This window comes from Lichenostomus cassidix, chromosome 2 (assembly GCF_008360975.1).
Source record: "Lichenostomus cassidix isolate B80296 chromosome 2, HeHo_3.0, whole genome shotgun sequence".
Lineage (NCBI taxonomy): Eukaryota > Metazoa > Chordata > Aves > Passeriformes > Meliphagidae > Lichenostomus > Lichenostomus cassidix.
Genome location: NC_139482.1, coordinates 5,650,857 through 5,669,287, shown reverse-complemented (window position 1 = coordinate 5,669,287; position 18,431 = coordinate 5,650,857). Strand labels below are relative to the sequence as shown.

The following is an 18,431-nucleotide window of genomic DNA, read 5'->3' as shown; positions in this document are numbered from 1 at the left end:
GAGCTCTCCCCTGCCCTTCCGTGCGAGGGATGGCAGTGGCTCATCCCGCTGCCTGAGCACTCATTAACCGCGCTGCTGCTCTCCGCAGGGCCGGGCCGGCGGCTCCTGCCCGGGGAGGCTGGGCCAGCAGAGCCACCCCCTCTGCGCTCCCTGCCCGGCTCCCGGGAGAGGGCCAGAGCCGTGCCGTGCTGTGCCGTGCCGTGCCATGGCCGCTCCCTGTTACCTGGGCTGGGATTTCAGCACGCAGCAGGTACCGCGCCGCCTCCCCGCCCCTCCTGTCCCTCCCTCGCCGGGCGGGGGCTCTGGGCAGCCCTGGTTCCTGCGGGTTCTGCCCGCCGCGGGCTGCGCTGCCCGGCCTGGCTCGGAGCGCTGGCGGGCTCGGGGCGCGGGCATGCGGGAGATGCTCCGCTGTGCCCCGCCGGGGTGCGGGGATGAGCTCGGCGCTGCCTCGCCGCCACCGCGGCCACCGTGCAGGATCAGAACCAGGCCTTCCTCCTCTCCGCCGCTTCCGTCCCCTCCCCGCGCCTCCCGCGCCCGCTTTCCTCCTCGCAGCGGCGCGTTCGCCGTGCGGAGCTCCTGTCCCTGCCCGGGCCCGGCCGCGGCTGCGGGGAGCGGGGCGCTGCTCCCTGCCCCGGGCTCGCAGCCTGACGCGGCTGATGCCAAACCATTCCCAGAGTGACGGAATCACACAAGTCTTAGGGATGGGGTGCCCGGAGGGGTTGCGGAATCTCTCTCGGTGGATATACTCAGTGGATGTCGGGACACAATCCTGTGCCGTGCGCTTTGGGACGAACCTCCTGAAGCGGGGAGGTTGGACCGGATGATCCACTGCGCTCCTTGCAACCGGACCGATTGCGTGACTCTGGGGAAGAGACCTCTGGAGATCATCCAGTCTAACCCCCCTGCCCAGGCAGGGTCACCTAGACACAGGAACATGTCTAGGTGGGTGTGGAATGTCTCCAGAGAGGGAGAATCCACGTCCTCCTGGGCAGCTGTTCAGTGCTCTGACACAGTCAATGTAACAAAGTTCTTCCTCATTGTGAAGTGGAACTTCCTGTGTTTTAGTTTATGTCTGTAATAATTCCCAGTGTGTTATGTGTTTTTAGATGTCTGTGGCCCACTGGCAGTGCATGTACCTGGTTGTTCTCATATCCCCATCACCTTTGTAAACACACCTTTCATCCCTTTCTGTCTGCCCCATCTGAAGCAGTGGGATGTGTGTCCAAATGCATCCAGCTTCCCCATCCTGCTGGGGTGGCTTAAATCCTGGAAAGGAGTGGTCTGGCCCTTCTCTATATGCAGGCTGCCTGAAGATCCCTCTGCCTGCTGCTGTAGGAGCTGGGATTTGCACCCAAACCCAACTTCCCAGTGTCCTTGTCTGAATCAAGACTGAACCTGGATCCTCAGGCTGCTGCTTGGAATTCTGATTTGTCAGCACAGCTGGGTATTGCTGCACCATGAATAGAAGCTCTGCCCAAGTTGTGCAGAGGCCTGAATATGTTAAAAATAAGTGTTTGAGTATAAATCACCATTATGGTTGTGCTGAAGTTTGGGAGCTTGAAAAGACACATCCAGGCTAGGTTGATCAAGTGTTTTTACAGGGATGTGCTGCAAGCAGAGAGCCAATTAGGCTGCAGTGGGTCAGAGCCATTTTTAAGCTAGTGCAGATTGGTAATGAGTTGTGCCAGGGCACAGATAATGGTCCTACACCACTATGGTAAAAATGGGGATGGCCTCATTATTTGAATGCAGCTTCTTGAGATAACAGTCTTTGTAGCGTTTTTTTGTTTGTTTTTTTGATCAGTTCCTTTAGCAGCAGTTTGCACTCTCTCCTTGTTGAAATAGGCACAGAATGTGAGCTACCTTCTTGCTTTTCTTCTCAGCTCTTGCTGTCTTTCTTCAGAACTAGGTGAACTTAAGTGAAGATGGATAAGAAAAGGTTGTGGTACCTTTCTGATTTGTGCTTACAAGAAGGCTCAGCTTTATGGAGTTGGGGATGTTGCTTTCTGTTGCAGTAGATCAAAACACACTTATGTAATGCCCTCTGAGCTTTGCTAAATGGGTAGAGTTTGATTTACTCACCATCTGGGGAGCAGGGAAGTGTTCAAGGTACCCTAAAGCATCTGTAAGATGTCCCATCTTTCCTTGGCAAGATGGGACAAAAAAAATGAGGTGAAAAAAAAGAAGGGGTAGGGCGACTTTGATCTGAGATACTGTATTCTTTGGAGAAATTGGATGTAGGGGGTTCTATGATGCAACCTAAGAAACTGGAAACATGTTTGCTGTTCTTTTGCACATGCCTGTCGCCCTGTCTGGTGTATTGGAAGAGACAGAAAATGGGGAGAGGAAATACAAGCAAACAAACCCCCATATTGCTTAATAGGAGACATGCTGGAAATTCACATGATACCTTGTTTAATGTAAAATTATGCCCATACTTTCAGTGAGTTGTATGGATTTGAGTGATTTTTTTTTTTCCATTTTGTCTGTGGGAATTAAATTATTATAAATGAGTTATCAGAGCTATTCAATTATTGCTAGATTTTCTTAACATCCTGTTTTATATCTTCTAGTTGAAAGTCATTGCTATTGATGAACAGCTGAGGGTCATTTATGAGGATAATGTTCATTTTGATAAGGACCTTCCGGAATTTAAGTAAGGCTTTTTATGGTTTGTATTTTACTTGGATAATGTAATTTAAAGCTTTGGAGACTGGGGAGATGGGACTGTTGCCCTGTTTGGTCTCATTGATATGTAAGGAGGCATGGAAAAAGGTCATGCCATGTTCATGTTTCCTACTTGGCACTTGGCAAGGGTAGTATATGCTCTTGCCTTCCTTGCATGTAAATATGATAAGACCTCCCAACAGGAAACAAATTAAGAAAATATGCCCCAAAATGTTATGTATAAATACACCATTTTTTTTTCTTTTGGGACTTCAGACTTTTGGACATGACTAGGTAGAATTCTCTCAAAACAGCAAGTAAATTACATGAGTGGAGCATCTAAAAGGGATTTGGATACAAAATCAGTTGTTCAAATCTCACAATAAGGTGTAGAATGACAGTATTTGTTTACTTAAGCAATAGACTAGAATTGACAAATATCATCCTCCAGTCACAAGTTTCAATGAAATACATTTATTTGCTGGATGGTTTAACAGCAAAAATTGAACTTCATCATTGAGGTCCAAGTCACTGACTGCAACAGAAATAACTATGAATTACATGGAGCAGTATCAGCAATGAGCAGTATCAGCAATGGAGTCTATCAGAGATCTTACTTCAGGATCAGGGGCTTTCCTTGAAAACCACTTACTTTGCAATTGGGTCAAACAGGTCACCTCCTAGGAGCTGGCTTTTACTTTTTCATGTTTCAAACACCAATCCTTGCTCTTAACATAAAAGCATTGCAAATTCTCTTTGGTCATTAATAAACTTGAAGAAAGTTTTGCTTGGCAGGGGAAAAAAATTGCTGAATTTACCAAGACAAAATCCTGTTTTTCTGTAGGACTCAGGGTGGAGTTTATATTCACAGTGACAGACTGACAGTCACTTCACCAGTGCTCATGTGGGTCAAGGTATGAACAAGCTTTTTATGGTTCAACTTTTTCCTTGCTGTTACAGAAATGAAAGTTTATTTTGAGCAAAAGTGGAACTCATCACTCAAATCAGCTTAGTCCTTTTGCTTATATTCTGTTTCTTTGAAGTGTTGTTCTGTGTCTTTGGTATGCAAATAGTAATGCTATCAACAAACATAGTAGAAGTTGCTAACATTTTGATGGGTTTTTTGTTTGTTTCTTCACTCCCTACTATTACAGCATTCTGTGTGTGTGAAATTCCTTCCTGACTTTCCCTCATTTGAAAAAAGACTTGTTTTTCTCCTTGTACACAAGCGGGGCAGCTGTCACTTTGCCTTGCTTAAATCTGTGTTTTTGTAACATCCAGGTTACTGAAACTATTTTATTTACAATGAGCTTTACTTGCCAATTGATGTTGCAATTTGTAAGTGGTGAAAGGGCAATTTATTCACTGATTCTCAGTAACTTTGACTGATGTTTATTTTGAAGTAAAGCGTTTTTTCTATTTTAAAATAAGGCCTTCCTTATTTCTGTGCAGATTCTGCAACAGTTACTCTCACATGGTACTATTTAAATTTGTTTTACTAGATGGATTTGAATAGTTAAAATATTTGAAAGGTCAGAGAATCCCCAGCTGGTGATCCATAGTAGCTGACAAAAGTTTAGTAAACATTTTTGCAGATGGTTTTTTGAACCATAATGAAGAGGAACAGTCATAATTGTTAAATTAATAATATGATGATATAGGTACATGATGTTTCTTTGGATGTCTTGCAGTGGTCCATTTGTCAAGAGAGTCTGGGAAGTGCCAATCTAAATTAAACTATTTAAAGATAGACTAATTTTTCATCTTAAACTTCAGGAAAATGTGTCAAGAACAAAATTTACCTGGGTGCTTGAAGGGCTAAAATCACTTGAATTAGCCTTCAGTTAAAGAATCTGTGAGTTTGCTGACACTGGGTGTAGTGGCATTGAGATTACCTAATGTCTTGTAGGATGTGGTGCAGGGTGTAACCAACCCACTAAGATTTCATAGATTTCCAAAAATAAGAGCAGGAAAAGGTAATCCTGCTTTGTGTCTGGCACTCTTAAAAGTGCTTCTTAATGAATCGGAATTCTTGAATTCTTGCCTCTTATTTAGGATTCAAAGAATGGATCTTTGTGATTCAGCTTCTTTAAAGATCTTATTTTTCCCTGTGTGACTCAACTTTTCTTTTATGAACTCTCGCTTAATAAAGTAATTTATGCAGATTTTTGAAAAGTCCACAGTCATTAGCTAATTTTTCATTATCTGCCAATGAACTCTTATCAGTGATGACATGAATTTGCTGTTTAATTCCAGATTGTGAGTATGCATAATTTGATAGCTCGTTACTGTCATTCTCAATTCTGTTTGCTGTTGTAGGCTCTGGATATGATCTTGGAAAAGATGAAATCTTCAGGCTTTAACTTCTCTCAAGTCAGAGCTTTGTCTGGTGCTGGCCAGGTTAGTTTATAAAGAAAAATTCAGTTTCACTGTATTTCTTTGATAGAGTGTAAGGTAGAGTGATAAATTTAAACAATTGTATGGCAGAAGACAGTAATGGCATAAAGTAAAATCAAAGCTTCTATATAAGCATCCATTCCTCAGGGGAACTTGACACCTGAAGCACACAAGACAATCACTAGAAGATAGTGGGAGTGGAGGATGAGGTTTGCAGTGCAGTTGTTTAGATCAGCATAGTGCAGAACTGCTTGGCTTCCTGTTGTTTTAATTCTTTGTTCATTTTGAATTTCAGCAGATCCAGGTGCTTGTGGAAAACGGTGTAGAAAAACCAGCGAGGAGCACAGTTTGCTAAAAGCACAGAAACATCCTACTGAGCAGTTTTTTGTTGGCTAGGGTAGGGATCTGCCCAGGAACAACAAAACCCAAATGATGGGAGTCTCTGATACAGAAATGACAAAAATGTTGCTGTGATTTAGCTTGTAGTGCATAATGCCTTTTTTTTTTTTTTTTGAGATTTATAAAATCCACCCTGACATTTAGTCACTTAGCCAGTTGTCTCCCAGTATTCCAATGGATCAACAAAGGCTTTTGTACTTTTCACAGATGATATTCAGGGTGAGGACAGCACCAAAACACTAGCTGGTTCCGACATGTGAGGTTTAGGTTATTCATCTTGATGTATCTGGGACTAATTAATCAAAACTCTTGCTTTTATCTGCATGTTTCATTGATTGCAGTTGGAAGTCTGAGCAAAGTATCTGAAAATCAGAGCTGATATCAAGGCTCTGCTATGAATTCTACGTGGAACAGAAGTTAGGGACTGCCAAGTGACCCCATCTTACTCAAGTGGAAAAAGGAAATGCATTTCCAGACTGCCCATATTCCCTTTATTTTGCCCACCCCCAGCAAGGTGGGCAGGCTTGGAACTGATTGATCAGGGGGCTGTGCTGAAATAGCACAGAATCAAGTCTTGCCTGGAGCTCTGGCTACAGCTCAAAGAGCCCTCACATAAGAATCTAATGCCATTAGCAGTATAATAATAGTTTCCACTAGAGGTTTCTGTAGTACAAAATAATATTCTGCTTTGCTCAGTCTTAAAGAGGTTTTTATGAGACCCTTAATTTGAAAAGGGGTATTTTTGGGTCCTAGTTTGGAGAGAGTTCTCTTGTTCCTTAGAGTGTAAGATCAGGATATGAACTTGGCAGCTTGGGAGGGCATCTTCAACTCCTGTGTCTGTATTTCCTACAGCAACATGGGAGTGTGTACTGGAAAAAAGGAAGCATCCAGCTTTTAAAGAATGCATCATCCGAGCTGCCTTTACATCAATCACTAAAGGTAAGGTGCACAAAATCTGTGAAAGAAGAGCTACACTGTCCATTTTTTGATCCTTACACATTGCTTTTCTCCTTCCTCTTGTTTGGCTGAGTTGCAAGCCCCTGCAGCATAAATGAAATGTAGTAGTTATTCCTTCAGTTGCAGGGCTTTTGACATTTCATTTTCTCCCAAATGACAGTATGTGCTGCTTTAAAAGCTTACAGGTGCCAGCGGGTGTCCCAGAATCTTTCTGTGTCAGAGTAACAGCCTGTTTTTTTTTCCAGAAAATGTTATATTTTTGTAAACAATCTGTAAATATTTTACATTTTTAATACATTTGCATTAACAAAAATTTGTCATGAAAAAGACTTGTACGTAAGTTTCCTTGAAGTGCTTGTGATTTCATAAGTAAAAATATATATAAAAAAAGGACCAGTTTACACTTACTTCTGAAAGGATGGAAGTGTAATGCTGTGTGGACTTGTGAACCAAGTACTAAGTAAATTTTGTTGAACCTCAACATTTTGTGTGTGTATGATTGGTGAGTGTAGAGCATAGAATTGAAAAGCTTTTATTTAAAAAGAAAAACAGGAAGGAATCAACTCTCCTCTGGAAGACCCTTACCTTCCTTACTTCAAGGTCAGAAAGGATGGATATATGTTGAAAGGGAGACTTGTGTAACTGATGTGTTAAATCATTAGTTTTGGAACTGTCTCATCTGTGCAAAACTCAAGGAAATTGCATTAAAATGTTGGAATAAATGAGGCACTAAGCCTCAGTTGTATTTCCAAATGGTTATGCCATGCATTAAAGAGAAATGTGTTAGTAGAGCTGTGGGCAGATAATCTGGTGCTTTGCAGAGGAGTTCTAAAAGGTGCTGGGGCTTTGGCTGCCAGAGGATGTACAGAGACATTGTCCTGTAGGGTCTGTGAAGTGACAGCAGGAAAAGACTGTTATTACCCTAGCAGGAACTTGTCAGAGACCAGATTTACTAACAAAGGGTGTTGTTGATTACAGGGCTGTTTTTCAGTCAGTAACAGTCCCATCTGGATGGATTCCAGCACAGCTTCCCAGTGCAGAGCTCTGGAGAAAGCTGTGGGGGGAGCCCAGCAGCTGGCGAGCATCACTGGCTCCAGGGCCTATGAGGTAAGGAATGGGATGGGGAGAAAGTCCTCAGCACGAAATCCTGGTGATAGGAGCAATTCTATCACACACTGCAGCAGGTAACCATCAGCCATTAATTATGGAAGACAGATTTGGAAGAAACTCCAACCACACTGTGCTTTGCATTGGTCCTGGAAAGGAAGATATGGAAATTCTGCAGTGAAATGAGCCCAACACTGGAAATTCTGCTGCAGGAGGCAGTCAGAGTGAGCATTTGGCCAGTGGTTCCCAAATACAGTGTTTGATGGCCATGCTTAAAGTCCCAGGGCCTGGCTGTCCCCTGGGAGCATCTTGTGTAGCCACATTTCTATTGGGATGGCAATCCAATTTGTGTTACAGGTTTATTTAGGGTAAATCCATCCACCTATTTGTGGATCACTGCTCCAGGTTACTTCTGCAATTAAAATACTGCCCTTTTAATATTCCCTGGAGGCTAAGAAGTAGCTGTTGACCTAAGAGAAGTGTTTCAGAAGTTTGGGACGCTGTCAGAGATACACTGTCACTTGTCTCCTCTTCCTGTCACTCCTGGCAGCTGTGACAGTGAATTATGTAGTGGGAGCAGGGCTGCCCTACAGACATCTCAGCACCTGGGTGCTCATATTTTTGCTTCAACAGAGTGAGACTTTAATCTCCCAGACTGGTGATGCTGTTTTTGAATCATCACGCAAGGTTTATGGCCAGCATTGAAATCAGGCTTTGTGTACCACTAACAGTTTATTTTTCACTTGTTAAATATTAAGGTTTCAGTGTTAGAAGGTTTTTTGATTATTTGACATCATACGTGGATGAAAAATAAACATCCTTAGAGATGTTTTTAGTCTGTGCTGGAGCTTCTGCTTTGAGCATGAAACTTCTTGCTTTGCTCTCCATTCACCTGCCTCACAGGCAGGTACATAGATTGTGTAGCTTAAACCTTTTCAAGGATTTGAAGGCAGCATTTGAATTGTTCTGGTTCCTGTGCACAGAATAAGTGTGATTCATTCCATTGAACTGTCATTTCTGAAATGTAAATTATGGATAGTAATGCTTTTTCCACATGCCTTTTTTTCAAAAGGTGAACAAAATTCTCATAATGAGACTATGCTTTATACTCTGTTTAGTGCAGATTGCCTGCTGTGCACTGACTTTCATCATGCATCAGGCAAATTAAATATCCAAAGTGCAATGTTCTGAACTCATTACACAGAGTTAATGATTATTGACTCCATTTAAGGTTTGTGTTTCTAAGCATTTGCATTTCTTTCTCAGCGTTTTACAGGAAACCAGATAGCAAAGATTTACAGCCAGAATCCTGAGGTCTACAAGCAAACTGAGGTTGGCTTAACTTCAATTCCCTTATTGGAAAACACAGTTGAAAATCTTTTAAAATGAATTTTGTGCAGATGTTTTTACAGACCTTTTTGCTAAACATTATTTTGATTCTTGTGTTTGAATTTAAGATGAAAATTGAAAATGTCATTATTTTAATTTTTAATTTTGTTAAATTATTAGTAGTAAGGCAGATAAAAATCAAACATTGGTTCTGTTTTGAGTGTTATATTTCTCAAGCTGGTGAATAGAGCTTTAAACTGAAGTTGCTGGGGGAGTTGAGCCTCAATCCATCCCACTCCTATCAGTTTGGTGCCAGTGCCAGAAGGAGATAGAGCCTGGAGAGGGATGGCAGGTCAGCAGGAGAGCACCTGAAGGACAGCAGCAGCCTGTAAAGTCACCTTCACTGGGGGCCCAGCTGTGCAAACACATGTGGCACGGGGAATAAACACGAGGAGTTAGAGAAGTGCGCAGGGTGATGATCCTATGGCATCATGGAGATGTGGTGGGATGGCTCCTGGAGAGGTGGAATGGAAGGATGCAGGCTTTCCTAAGCTGGTTAATTTTGAACACTCACCTCCTCCAAGCTCTGAAGCCATGCATGCCAACAAAGAGTGAGTCAAGCAAAAACACCACGAGGCCTGTCTGGATGAATGAGGAGCTCCTGGACAAACTCAAACAGGCTACAGAGGGTGGGAGTAAGGGCAGGAGGCTGGAAGGAATACAGAGAGGTTGTCTGAGCAGCCAGGGATCAGGTCAGGGAAGCTAAAGCCCTGAGGAAATGAAATCTGGCGAGGGACATCAGGGGCAAGAAGAGAAGATTTTATAGGTATGTTAGTGATGAAAGGAAGACTTTGGAAAATGTAGGCCCTCTCCAAAAGGAAATGGGAGACCTGGTTACCCAGGCTTTGAAGAAGGCCAGGTACTCAATGACTTTTGCCTTGGTATTCACTGGCAAGAGCTCCAGGCACACCATCTGAGCCACAGCAGGCAAAGGCAGGGACTGGACAGTGAAGAGCTGCCCAGCAGGAGAAGATCACATTCGAGTCTATCTTAGGAACCTGAAGGTGCACAGGTCCATGGGACCTGATGAGATACTTCCACAGGTCCTGAGGGAACTGGTGGATGAAGTGACTAAGCCACTGTCCATCATCTTTGAGTAGTTGTGGCAGTCTGGTGAAGTTCCCACTGACTGGAACAGGGGAAATGTAGGCCCCATTTTTAAAAAGGAAAATAAGACCTGGGGAACCACAGGCCAGTTAGTCTCACCTCCTTGCCTGTCAAGGTCATGGAGCAGATCCTCCTAGAAAGTGTGCTGAGACACATGGGACAAGAGGAGGTGATGGTGACAGACAGCATGACTTCTCTGAGGGCAAATCCTGCTTGAAAAACATGGTGCCTGCTGTGATCTGGTTACAGAGTTGGTGGATGAGGGAAGAGCAGCTGCTGTCAGCTACCTGGATTTGTGTAAAGTGTTCAGCACTGTCCAACACAATATCCTTGTCTCCAAATTGGAGAAACATGGATTTGACAGATGGAGCACTTGGTGGAGTAGGAATCCAAGAGTTGGGGTTAGGGGCTCAAGTGGAGACCAGTGATGAGTGTTGATCCTCAGGGGTCAGAGCTGGGAGCAGTGCTGTTAAAGATCTTTGTCATGACATGGACAGTGGGGTCGAGGGCAAGCCTAGGTTTGCCTAGGTTTGTCTAGGTTTGTCAGTGACACCAAGATGTGTGGGGCAGTTGATGCTGAAGGGAAGGGACAGTGGGACAGTGGGGTGGAGGGCAAACCCTCAGCAGGTTTGTCAGTGACACCGTGATGTGTGGGGCAGTTGATGCTGAGGAGAAGGGACACCATGCAGAGGGACTGGGTAGGCTGGAGAGGTGGGGCTGTGTGAACCTCATGAACTTCAACAAGGCCAAGTGGCTTCCATTTTCCACAGCCAAGTTACTTTCATTTTATTACTACTAAACTAGTAAGGTATGAGATAAAACAGAACACTGATACAGTCTGATCATAAGCTCAAGACTAAATTTAGAGAAAGGTGTGTCAAAGGGGGGAAGTGGGTTTGTGGAACTGGGACCTGGTCAGGCCAATATCAGACTTTGAGGGCTGTTTGAATTGATGGCACTTTTTACCAAAAAAGCTTATGCAAGGTGTTTTCAAGTACAAAATATTTCTCTGCCAGGGCTGCTCTTGGGGACCCTCAAGGAGCACTCAACAGCTTGGCAGTCTCGATAGCATGTGGAAGGTGGATGTTTTTCCTTCTGTAGGTCAGCTTGCTAAACTGGCTGGCTGATTCACAGTTTAACTTCACCCTTTTATCCTTCCATTTCAGGCAGCTAGTGCCCAGTGGGGCACCACAGAAGGTAGGCCTTTGTTATCTGAGCACAGTGGGATGTATTCCTGGGGAGAGATGCATTAAGAGCAAGTGCATCATTAAATTTCCTGGCCATTACAACCACCTCTTAGAGCTCTGGCTGTAGGCTGTAGGCTGTCCTCAAATGCTGTGTGAAGCAGTGGCTTTGTGATAATTAATAAAAACCTGTCACTGCTGGCTCCCTCCACCAGTAGGCATTTGATTCTGTTTGGTTATTGGGTGACAATCATATTTCTGAGCGAGTCACAGTGCAGAATGAGGAATTTGCCTGTTTTTGTTCCAGCTTCTGGGAACAGACAATACCTGGTCATGCAGAAAGCCTGGTGGTAGCTGGTTAACTTGGTATTCCACACAGCAGATGTGAAGAGGAAGCAGGACCATGGTGGATCACTGTCTTGTGGTATATGGGGCATTTTTTGGCCAGCCCTACAGCTGGATTTAATGCAGTTGGAGCTGCCCTGAGGCAGAGCTGCAGGCAGTGGTTCAGTTCAAAGCTGATTATTGCCAGCTCCTGGGAGGTCTGGGGTCTCAGCTGGAAGGAAGGCAAGGGGTCACTCAGAGGTGCTAAAGGTGCTGGCAGAGCCTTGCCAGAGCTTCTAAAAGCTTACAGAGCTGTGCTCTGGGTGGACAAGAGCATGGTTCTGGACATTTCCCCATAGTCAACACACAGCTGGTTTTGTGTGGGATTTTTTGCTAGTGTGTGTGTTGTTTTTTGTTTTTTTTTTTTCTTAGGAAGTGCTTTTGTTTGAAAAGAGTTTCTGTGACACACTGAAGTTGTGACTTCATGCTAACACAGAGTATGCTAACATACTAGGTGTGTTTGGCATGTTTCAGAAAGCAGAGCTATTAACAGCTTTCATAATGGGGTTACCTTTAGATTGGTATCTGCTGTATTACTGAGATGGTCAGAACTGAATAATCCTTCTAGAGGTATTTTTGAGTGCTTTTGGGGCCTAACCTTAAGCACCTATTAACATTTGCTGCTTCCAATTACTTTCTTTGCTTTCCAATTACTTTCTTTGAAGTGAATACTGATGTGACTCCCTATTTCTCACTTTTTTTTTTTTTTTTTCCCCAGAGAATCTCTTTGGTCAGTAGCTTTGCAGCTTCCCTTTTCCTAGGAACTTATGCACCCATTGATTACAGTGATGGTAAGTGTGGGCTTTTCTCATAGTAGCAACTTAACCATCCCTACTTTACATAGATGGAGGACAGAGTCTCTGCTATTTGTTTTCAGTCTTTAAATTTTAATGACAAGTATATTAGATTTTAGGCTAAGTTACTCCTTTTATTTTGCTGTTTGCTGTGCTTATCTATCCCCATCATGCTGATTCCCACTTCTATCAAATGGATCCACAGAAAAGATTCTTAAATGCAATTACAGCTTTTTTCATTATTTTGTGATGCATAAAGGAGTGGTGAATGAACTTTAAGAGACATCAAAAAGTTGTGGAATCCTAAACTAAACTTCAGAGTTCTGGTATTTGTTCTTTGGTTTTGCTGGTTTAGCTTGGATTTTCACAGGATGTGAACGTGATGTATATTGGGATGATTTTTTCCCCACCTAACTGGATTATGGATCTACAACAGAAGTATATTTTCAAAATTAACCAGGAAAAGAAGCATAAATAAAGCAAAAAAGTACTGAACCCAGTTAAAAAAAAACTTCCATATCTCTCTATTCATCGTAACAAAGACTAAAAAGTGACAAGAGTACTGTCTCTCTTTTCTGTTGTGTGTTATCTCAGTTATCCAGCTTTTAAATGGCAATTTAAAATGGCAATTACGAAGGAAAGCATTTTCTTGGGAGCTGTGCTGTTATTTCTAAATAGCATTTCTGATTTCTGCTCTGAAACTAAGAGAAGATATATTTCAGAGCTGAAAGGTTAGATAACAAGGCCCTCCAAGGAATTTTTGCATTATAGAGACGTGGTTGACACCCATGTGTTAAGACCAATTCATTTTTCTCCTTTGTTATTCCATCAAAGCTCATAGGATCCAAAATGCTGAGCACTTGAGCTGCACAGCCACCCACTGTATTTCAAAGAGAGGTAGTCAGATCTTTAGGTTCTTTTTCTGATAAATAAATGTTTATTTTTTTTATTTTTCAACAGGAGTGAAGTGTTAATTTTGATTTGAATGTTTAAAATTATAAGCATTAAAATTACCTTGGGTTTGACTTTTGTTTTTTGGTAATTTTACTTTTCTACTTGGAAGCAAGTGGAGGAAAGCCATGCTTTTTCCGATTTCAGAACATGAAAATGTCAATGTTTGAAAACAAAACATTTTAAAGTAAGGAAAATTAAAATTTGCTTGATTGGAAAATTTTCTTAGAAAATGAGTCACATTTTTCAAAGAGCTCCAGGAGAGCCTGTTCTGTTACACCTATGGATATTTACAGAACTTGAATAAATGTTACGTGCTGTTCAGAGCATGTAAGATTATTAAATCTTTGTGTGAAAAAAGATAAGAGAACTAAGCAGGATGTTACAGTTCTCTTTAAAAGACAAAAGATTTTTTGGCATTGTAAGCTATATTTTGCCTCATTCGTTCCTTTCTTTTGTTAATATGAGAGAGAATTCCAATTCCAGTAATAAAATATAACTATAGTGGATGCAGTAGTTATTTGGATGCAGCTGAAAAACTTGTTTTCTTGCCATTTACAAATTCTTGCAATTCACTTGATCTTTTACTTTGCACCTGTGTATTGTAGTTTAAAATGCATCTCTCAAAATAATATTCAGATAATAGACCTATTCTTCATTTCTGTAGGTTTAACTCCAGGTCATATCATCTTTAAAAGACCCTGTCAAATTGTTTAGCTCCACACAATAACTTATCTCTCTAAATTTGCAGGTTATTGTGGGAAATGTGCTATTCAGTTTCAGGATTTTTTCCTTTCCTTCTTAAAGGTACAATCTCGTCAGGTTCAAATCACTTGTGAATGGCTGAGCACCCTGAGTGATTGATTTAAAAAAAAATGAAATTACCTTCTAGTGGAATGAAGAACGATTTTCATTTATTTTGTGCAGATGTTAAAAGTAAGATACATTTGGGACCTAAACATCTTGAACACTTGGGGCATTGTTTCTTTTAGAAGACACCTTAAAGAACAGCAATTCTGCTCTTGACCTGGAGAAGGTTTATCTTTTGAAATGCTTTACTAAGAGCCTTAGGCAAATCGTGGCTTAGCATACTTGTTTTTTGTTGTTCTATCAAAAAAGGATGTGTTGGACTGAAGCCTTTTCAAAAGGAGTGTGGTGTGCTGAATTTACTCCTCCTGTGGCTTGTGTGGTGTCTGCAGTTACACTGCTATGGCTTTAGCTGCCCAAAAAGGCAATCCAGAGGGTGTAATACAGAAACAGATGCACTGAACTGCTTATAAACTTGTGCAAATATTGATCTTTACTTTGTTGATTAATATAAACCAGTTAGTCTGCATCGCTGGGTCATTGTAATGAAAGTGTTTGTATTCTCCCCTTTCCCCCGCAGTGTTCAAGCACTTACACTTGTGTATAGGTAGTAAATATTAGCAAGTCCTGATTGTGCTCCTGGTCGTTCTGTGCTGAAAGTCAGAGATGTTTGCAGTGAAATATGGAAATCTATTCATCCACATATTGACCCTTTCCTCAGTCCTTGCTGTGCCATGGCTTTGGCTCTTGACCTTCAGTGCTGATGGGGTGGCAAGTCAAAGGGCTGCCTTTGAGTTTTGTTTCTTTTCTCCCCTCACTTATCAGATTATTGCTGATTTTAAATGTTCAACTTTGTGGTGCAGGTTATGAGCAGAGGTGCTAAAGTTAGGAACTGAATGTGCATCACTCTCATATAATCAGAGGAGCATTCAGCTCTGTTTTTTATTTTCCACTGACTACTAGACATTCCCATGCCCACAGCTGGATAGGATGAATCCAGCCCAACAGATTAAAAGTTCTTCTAAAACAATTGTTTCACATTTTAAAAATTAGTTTCTGAGGGCAAATTACCTCATCTCTTTTTTCTCAGGGCTTATGAAAATCTTCGTGCCACTATATCAAGAACTATATCAGTCAATAAACTGAAGTGCTGTTTCTGTACAATGTAAACATTCAGTTATAAAGATTAGAGGCTTTTCTGCTTTATGCAGGGAAGATTGGAGGCTGCCCTACTGTCTTGCAAAATTGCATTGGAGGATATTGGTGAAATGGTTGTCTAGGCTTGTGAGGTGAGGAACTAGAAGGATTAAAAAAATCTGCAGAAAACAACTGAACTTTCTGTAGAAAATTCCTATTTATTTAAAGATTGTGTTCCTCACTGATTAATTTAAATTAGTGAGGGGGTTCTTGGCCTTTTAAATTATGGACTTTTCAAGCACAATTTATATATTTGTGTATTTCCTTGTAGAAAGCCCTGTTACACGTGAGAGCATGGAACATGTGGCTGCTCACACCCTCTACCTCTGAAAAGTGCAGATGGTGACTCTGGGCTCAGTTTACCTTCTCAGGACACAGTTTACCCTGGGAAGGAAGGGATGGCAGGATTTAAGAGTGATCTCCCATAGAGAACTGAGAGAAGCTGGAGTAAATCTTGCCATCTTTCCCTTTCTGTGTCTGTAGTAGTGATTTTGATAGCAGAAAAGGGATTTGCATCTCTTGCCTGTGTTGTGCTTTGTGCTCTGTCAAATTCCTGCTGTTTCATCACAGGCCAAATATGTTCAGTCTGTTTAATTTTCCTGAAATAGGATGGATTGATTGATTGATTTGGATAAAATTAATTCTATTTTTATGCTATTAAGTATAATCCAAATATCCCACTGTTTGGCTTGGGTTATTCCAGTGTCTCAGCTCGAGTGTGCAACACTTTCTGTTTACAACACTGTGTGGAGCACTAGGTCCAGACCATGCTGGTGGTGCTTAGGATTGGACTGATGAGTACACAGTTTGTTTGTAAATGCTGTTAAACCCATTTTTAAGCCTGTGTGGAAAGGTCTGCTGGGAGTTGATAGGGTGGGCTCATCTGTGCTTGTGTAGCCAGCAGCAGAGTGTGTGTGGGATGTGTTCAGGTCCTTCCTCAGAGCAGAAGCACTGCTGGAGCTTTGTGATGTGCTGCATGAGATGGGGTTGGATCCTTTCCTCCCTCTGCATCCCAGCACTGCAAGCAAAGTCTCATTCCACAGACTCTGCATGTGTTGTCAGTGTCACCATCTTTATGGTTTAAAAAAGCTTGAAGATGTACTGAATGAAAGGAAATGTCAGGATTTCCACTGTGCTTAACCGAGGATGTGGCTGTGTGTCTGAGATAAATAAGCTGTGGGCTAAACAGTGTTTGAAAGGAAAATGGAATTAATCTAGAATAAGGCCACTGTGTCCCTGAGCAGCACTAACCAGAAACACTTACAGATTTTCAAGTTTAATGAAAAGTACCATTAAAGGCATCTCAGAATCATAAGCCAGGGGTGTGGACTGCTCAGTATGTTGTGTAGATTTGGCCACTAACCAACTTCAATTAACTTTTAAACCAGCAATAAAACAGCGAGGAAAGAGCAATGAGAAACCAAACCAAAACTGCACAGGCTTTTCTTAGATCTAGTGATAGTTCTGGTGAGGAAATAGGAGACTGTATCAGTTATTTAGGTTTTTGCATTCTGTAAATCAGTTTGCAGAATCTGGACTTTAGGGGTTTGCACACTTGCAGGTGTTGCAGATTTCAGTTGGGATGCTCAGCACTTCTGGAAATCATGACTTTGGTGTCCAAAACTGGACTTTCCAAACTGGCCACAAAATTAGTAGCTACATTTGAAAAATGGAAAAGGGAAACATTGATATGAAGGAAGATCAGTCAGCATGGATTTAGCTGATATAGGATACTCTATTCAAAGGTAGGAGTAGGGTAAAGCCATCCCACCCAGGGGGGAACTTCTTCACTTTTAGGCATCTGCTGAGCACTACACACCTTCAAGTGACATACTCCATCACTTTTAGTTAATTGTAGTGAAGTCCTTGTCTAAGGTGGAAGATCTGGGGGGAAGTTGACGGGGAGGCATTGATGTTCTTGTTTTTACTCATAATTTGTGAATGACTGAACTGTCTAGTGCATTGTACATCAGAGAAGCTGCTACTTGTACAGGTGAAAACTCTCCAGAAGCTGAATTATCAGTATCCTGTATTTTTAGAAGAGCTAAAACCTCTCTCTTTAAATGTAAAATACAAATCTGTACATTTTCTGTTGGAATTTTCTGGTCTTTGTTTAATCCTATGCACTGCCTGTTTTGATCTGTCTTGTAGGTTCTGGGATGAACTTGCTGCAGATTTGGGAAAAGGTGTGGTCAAAGTCCTGCCTTGATGCTTGTGCCCCTGGATTAGAGGAGAGACTGGGATGTCCTGTACCATCCCACTCAGTCCTGGTATGTGCCTGTCTGGAAGAGTTGTAAGTAACAACTGGGGCTTTGCTGGGAGCTCTGCTGATGGCACTTGGAGTTTATCTGTTTGTGCAATGCTGCTGATTTAATATTTCCAGCTGTGCTATGAAGGTGTTTTTCAGAGCAAATGCAGACATCTTTGGAAACTCTTAGCTGGCACCTATCATAGCTTTGGTCTCCTTGGATTCTTGCATGCTCTGGGCTATATGAGGGGCTTTTTGGTAGATGCTCCAATGATAAGATTTTGGGTTCTCCCTCACCCCAAAGCACCTGGTTGCTGCAGAACTGTGCACAGGCATTTATTGCTGCAGAAACAGAGCCCAGCATTTGCATTTCTAGACAGAGATCTTGTTTTAAACTGTTTGTAGAGTTAATGAGGTAATCTCTGTGAATAATTTGGGATATTTAAAGCTCCTCAGTTCATGTAGCATAATGGTGAAATCAAATCAAGCCTCACATCTCCTGGGTAAATGAGTTTAGTCTTCCTACCCAGCACAAAAACAGCTATACTTCAGCTGGTGCACATGTGAGACAGTGGAGGTACTCATCACCTGAGCCCTCAGAATTCACTGCTGATCTGTAATGGAGAGGAACAGATTAAAAAATCTGTATAGATGTCCTTGTATTTTTTATGGACAGTTTTCTTCTCCTGTTTTTTCTATCAAATGTGGCTTAAAAAAATACAGTTCTTGACCTCTAAAATAATAGGGGTCATATCCCAGCATTTGATGCTGTGATGTATATTAATGTTGTGTTTCCTCTTATGTTTGCATTGAATTTCTAATTTCTAACTATTAATATTCATG

General features: G+C 42.0%; 1 protein-coding gene across 2 annotated transcripts in view; it reads left to right on the top strand.

Moving 5' to 3' along the window:
• The first annotated feature begins 52 nt into the window (after positions 1-52).
• The window catches only part of XYLB (xylulokinase), an 81,609-nt gene continuing 63,230 nt past the window's right edge, over positions 53-18,431 (top strand). Inside the window, exons 1-9 of one of the 2 annotated variants that reach the window (XM_085050212.1) lie at positions 53-250; positions 2,574-2,656; positions 3,512-3,581; positions 4,987-5,067; positions 6,316-6,402; positions 7,399-7,527; positions 8,794-8,859; positions 12,310-12,382; positions 17,492-17,610. In XM_085050212.1, coding sequence (XP_084906338.1) covers positions 206-250; positions 2,574-2,656; positions 3,512-3,581; positions 4,987-5,067; positions 6,316-6,402; positions 7,399-7,527; positions 8,794-8,859; positions 12,310-12,382; positions 17,492-17,610 — 753 coding nt within the window. In that variant the 5' untranslated portion in view covers positions 53-205. The remainder of the gene's footprint in view (positions 251-2,573; positions 2,657-3,511; positions 3,582-4,986; positions 5,068-6,315; positions 6,403-7,398; positions 7,528-8,793; positions 8,860-12,309; positions 12,383-17,491; positions 17,611-18,431) is intronic. The other variant, XM_085050211.1, reaches the window with a different exon arrangement.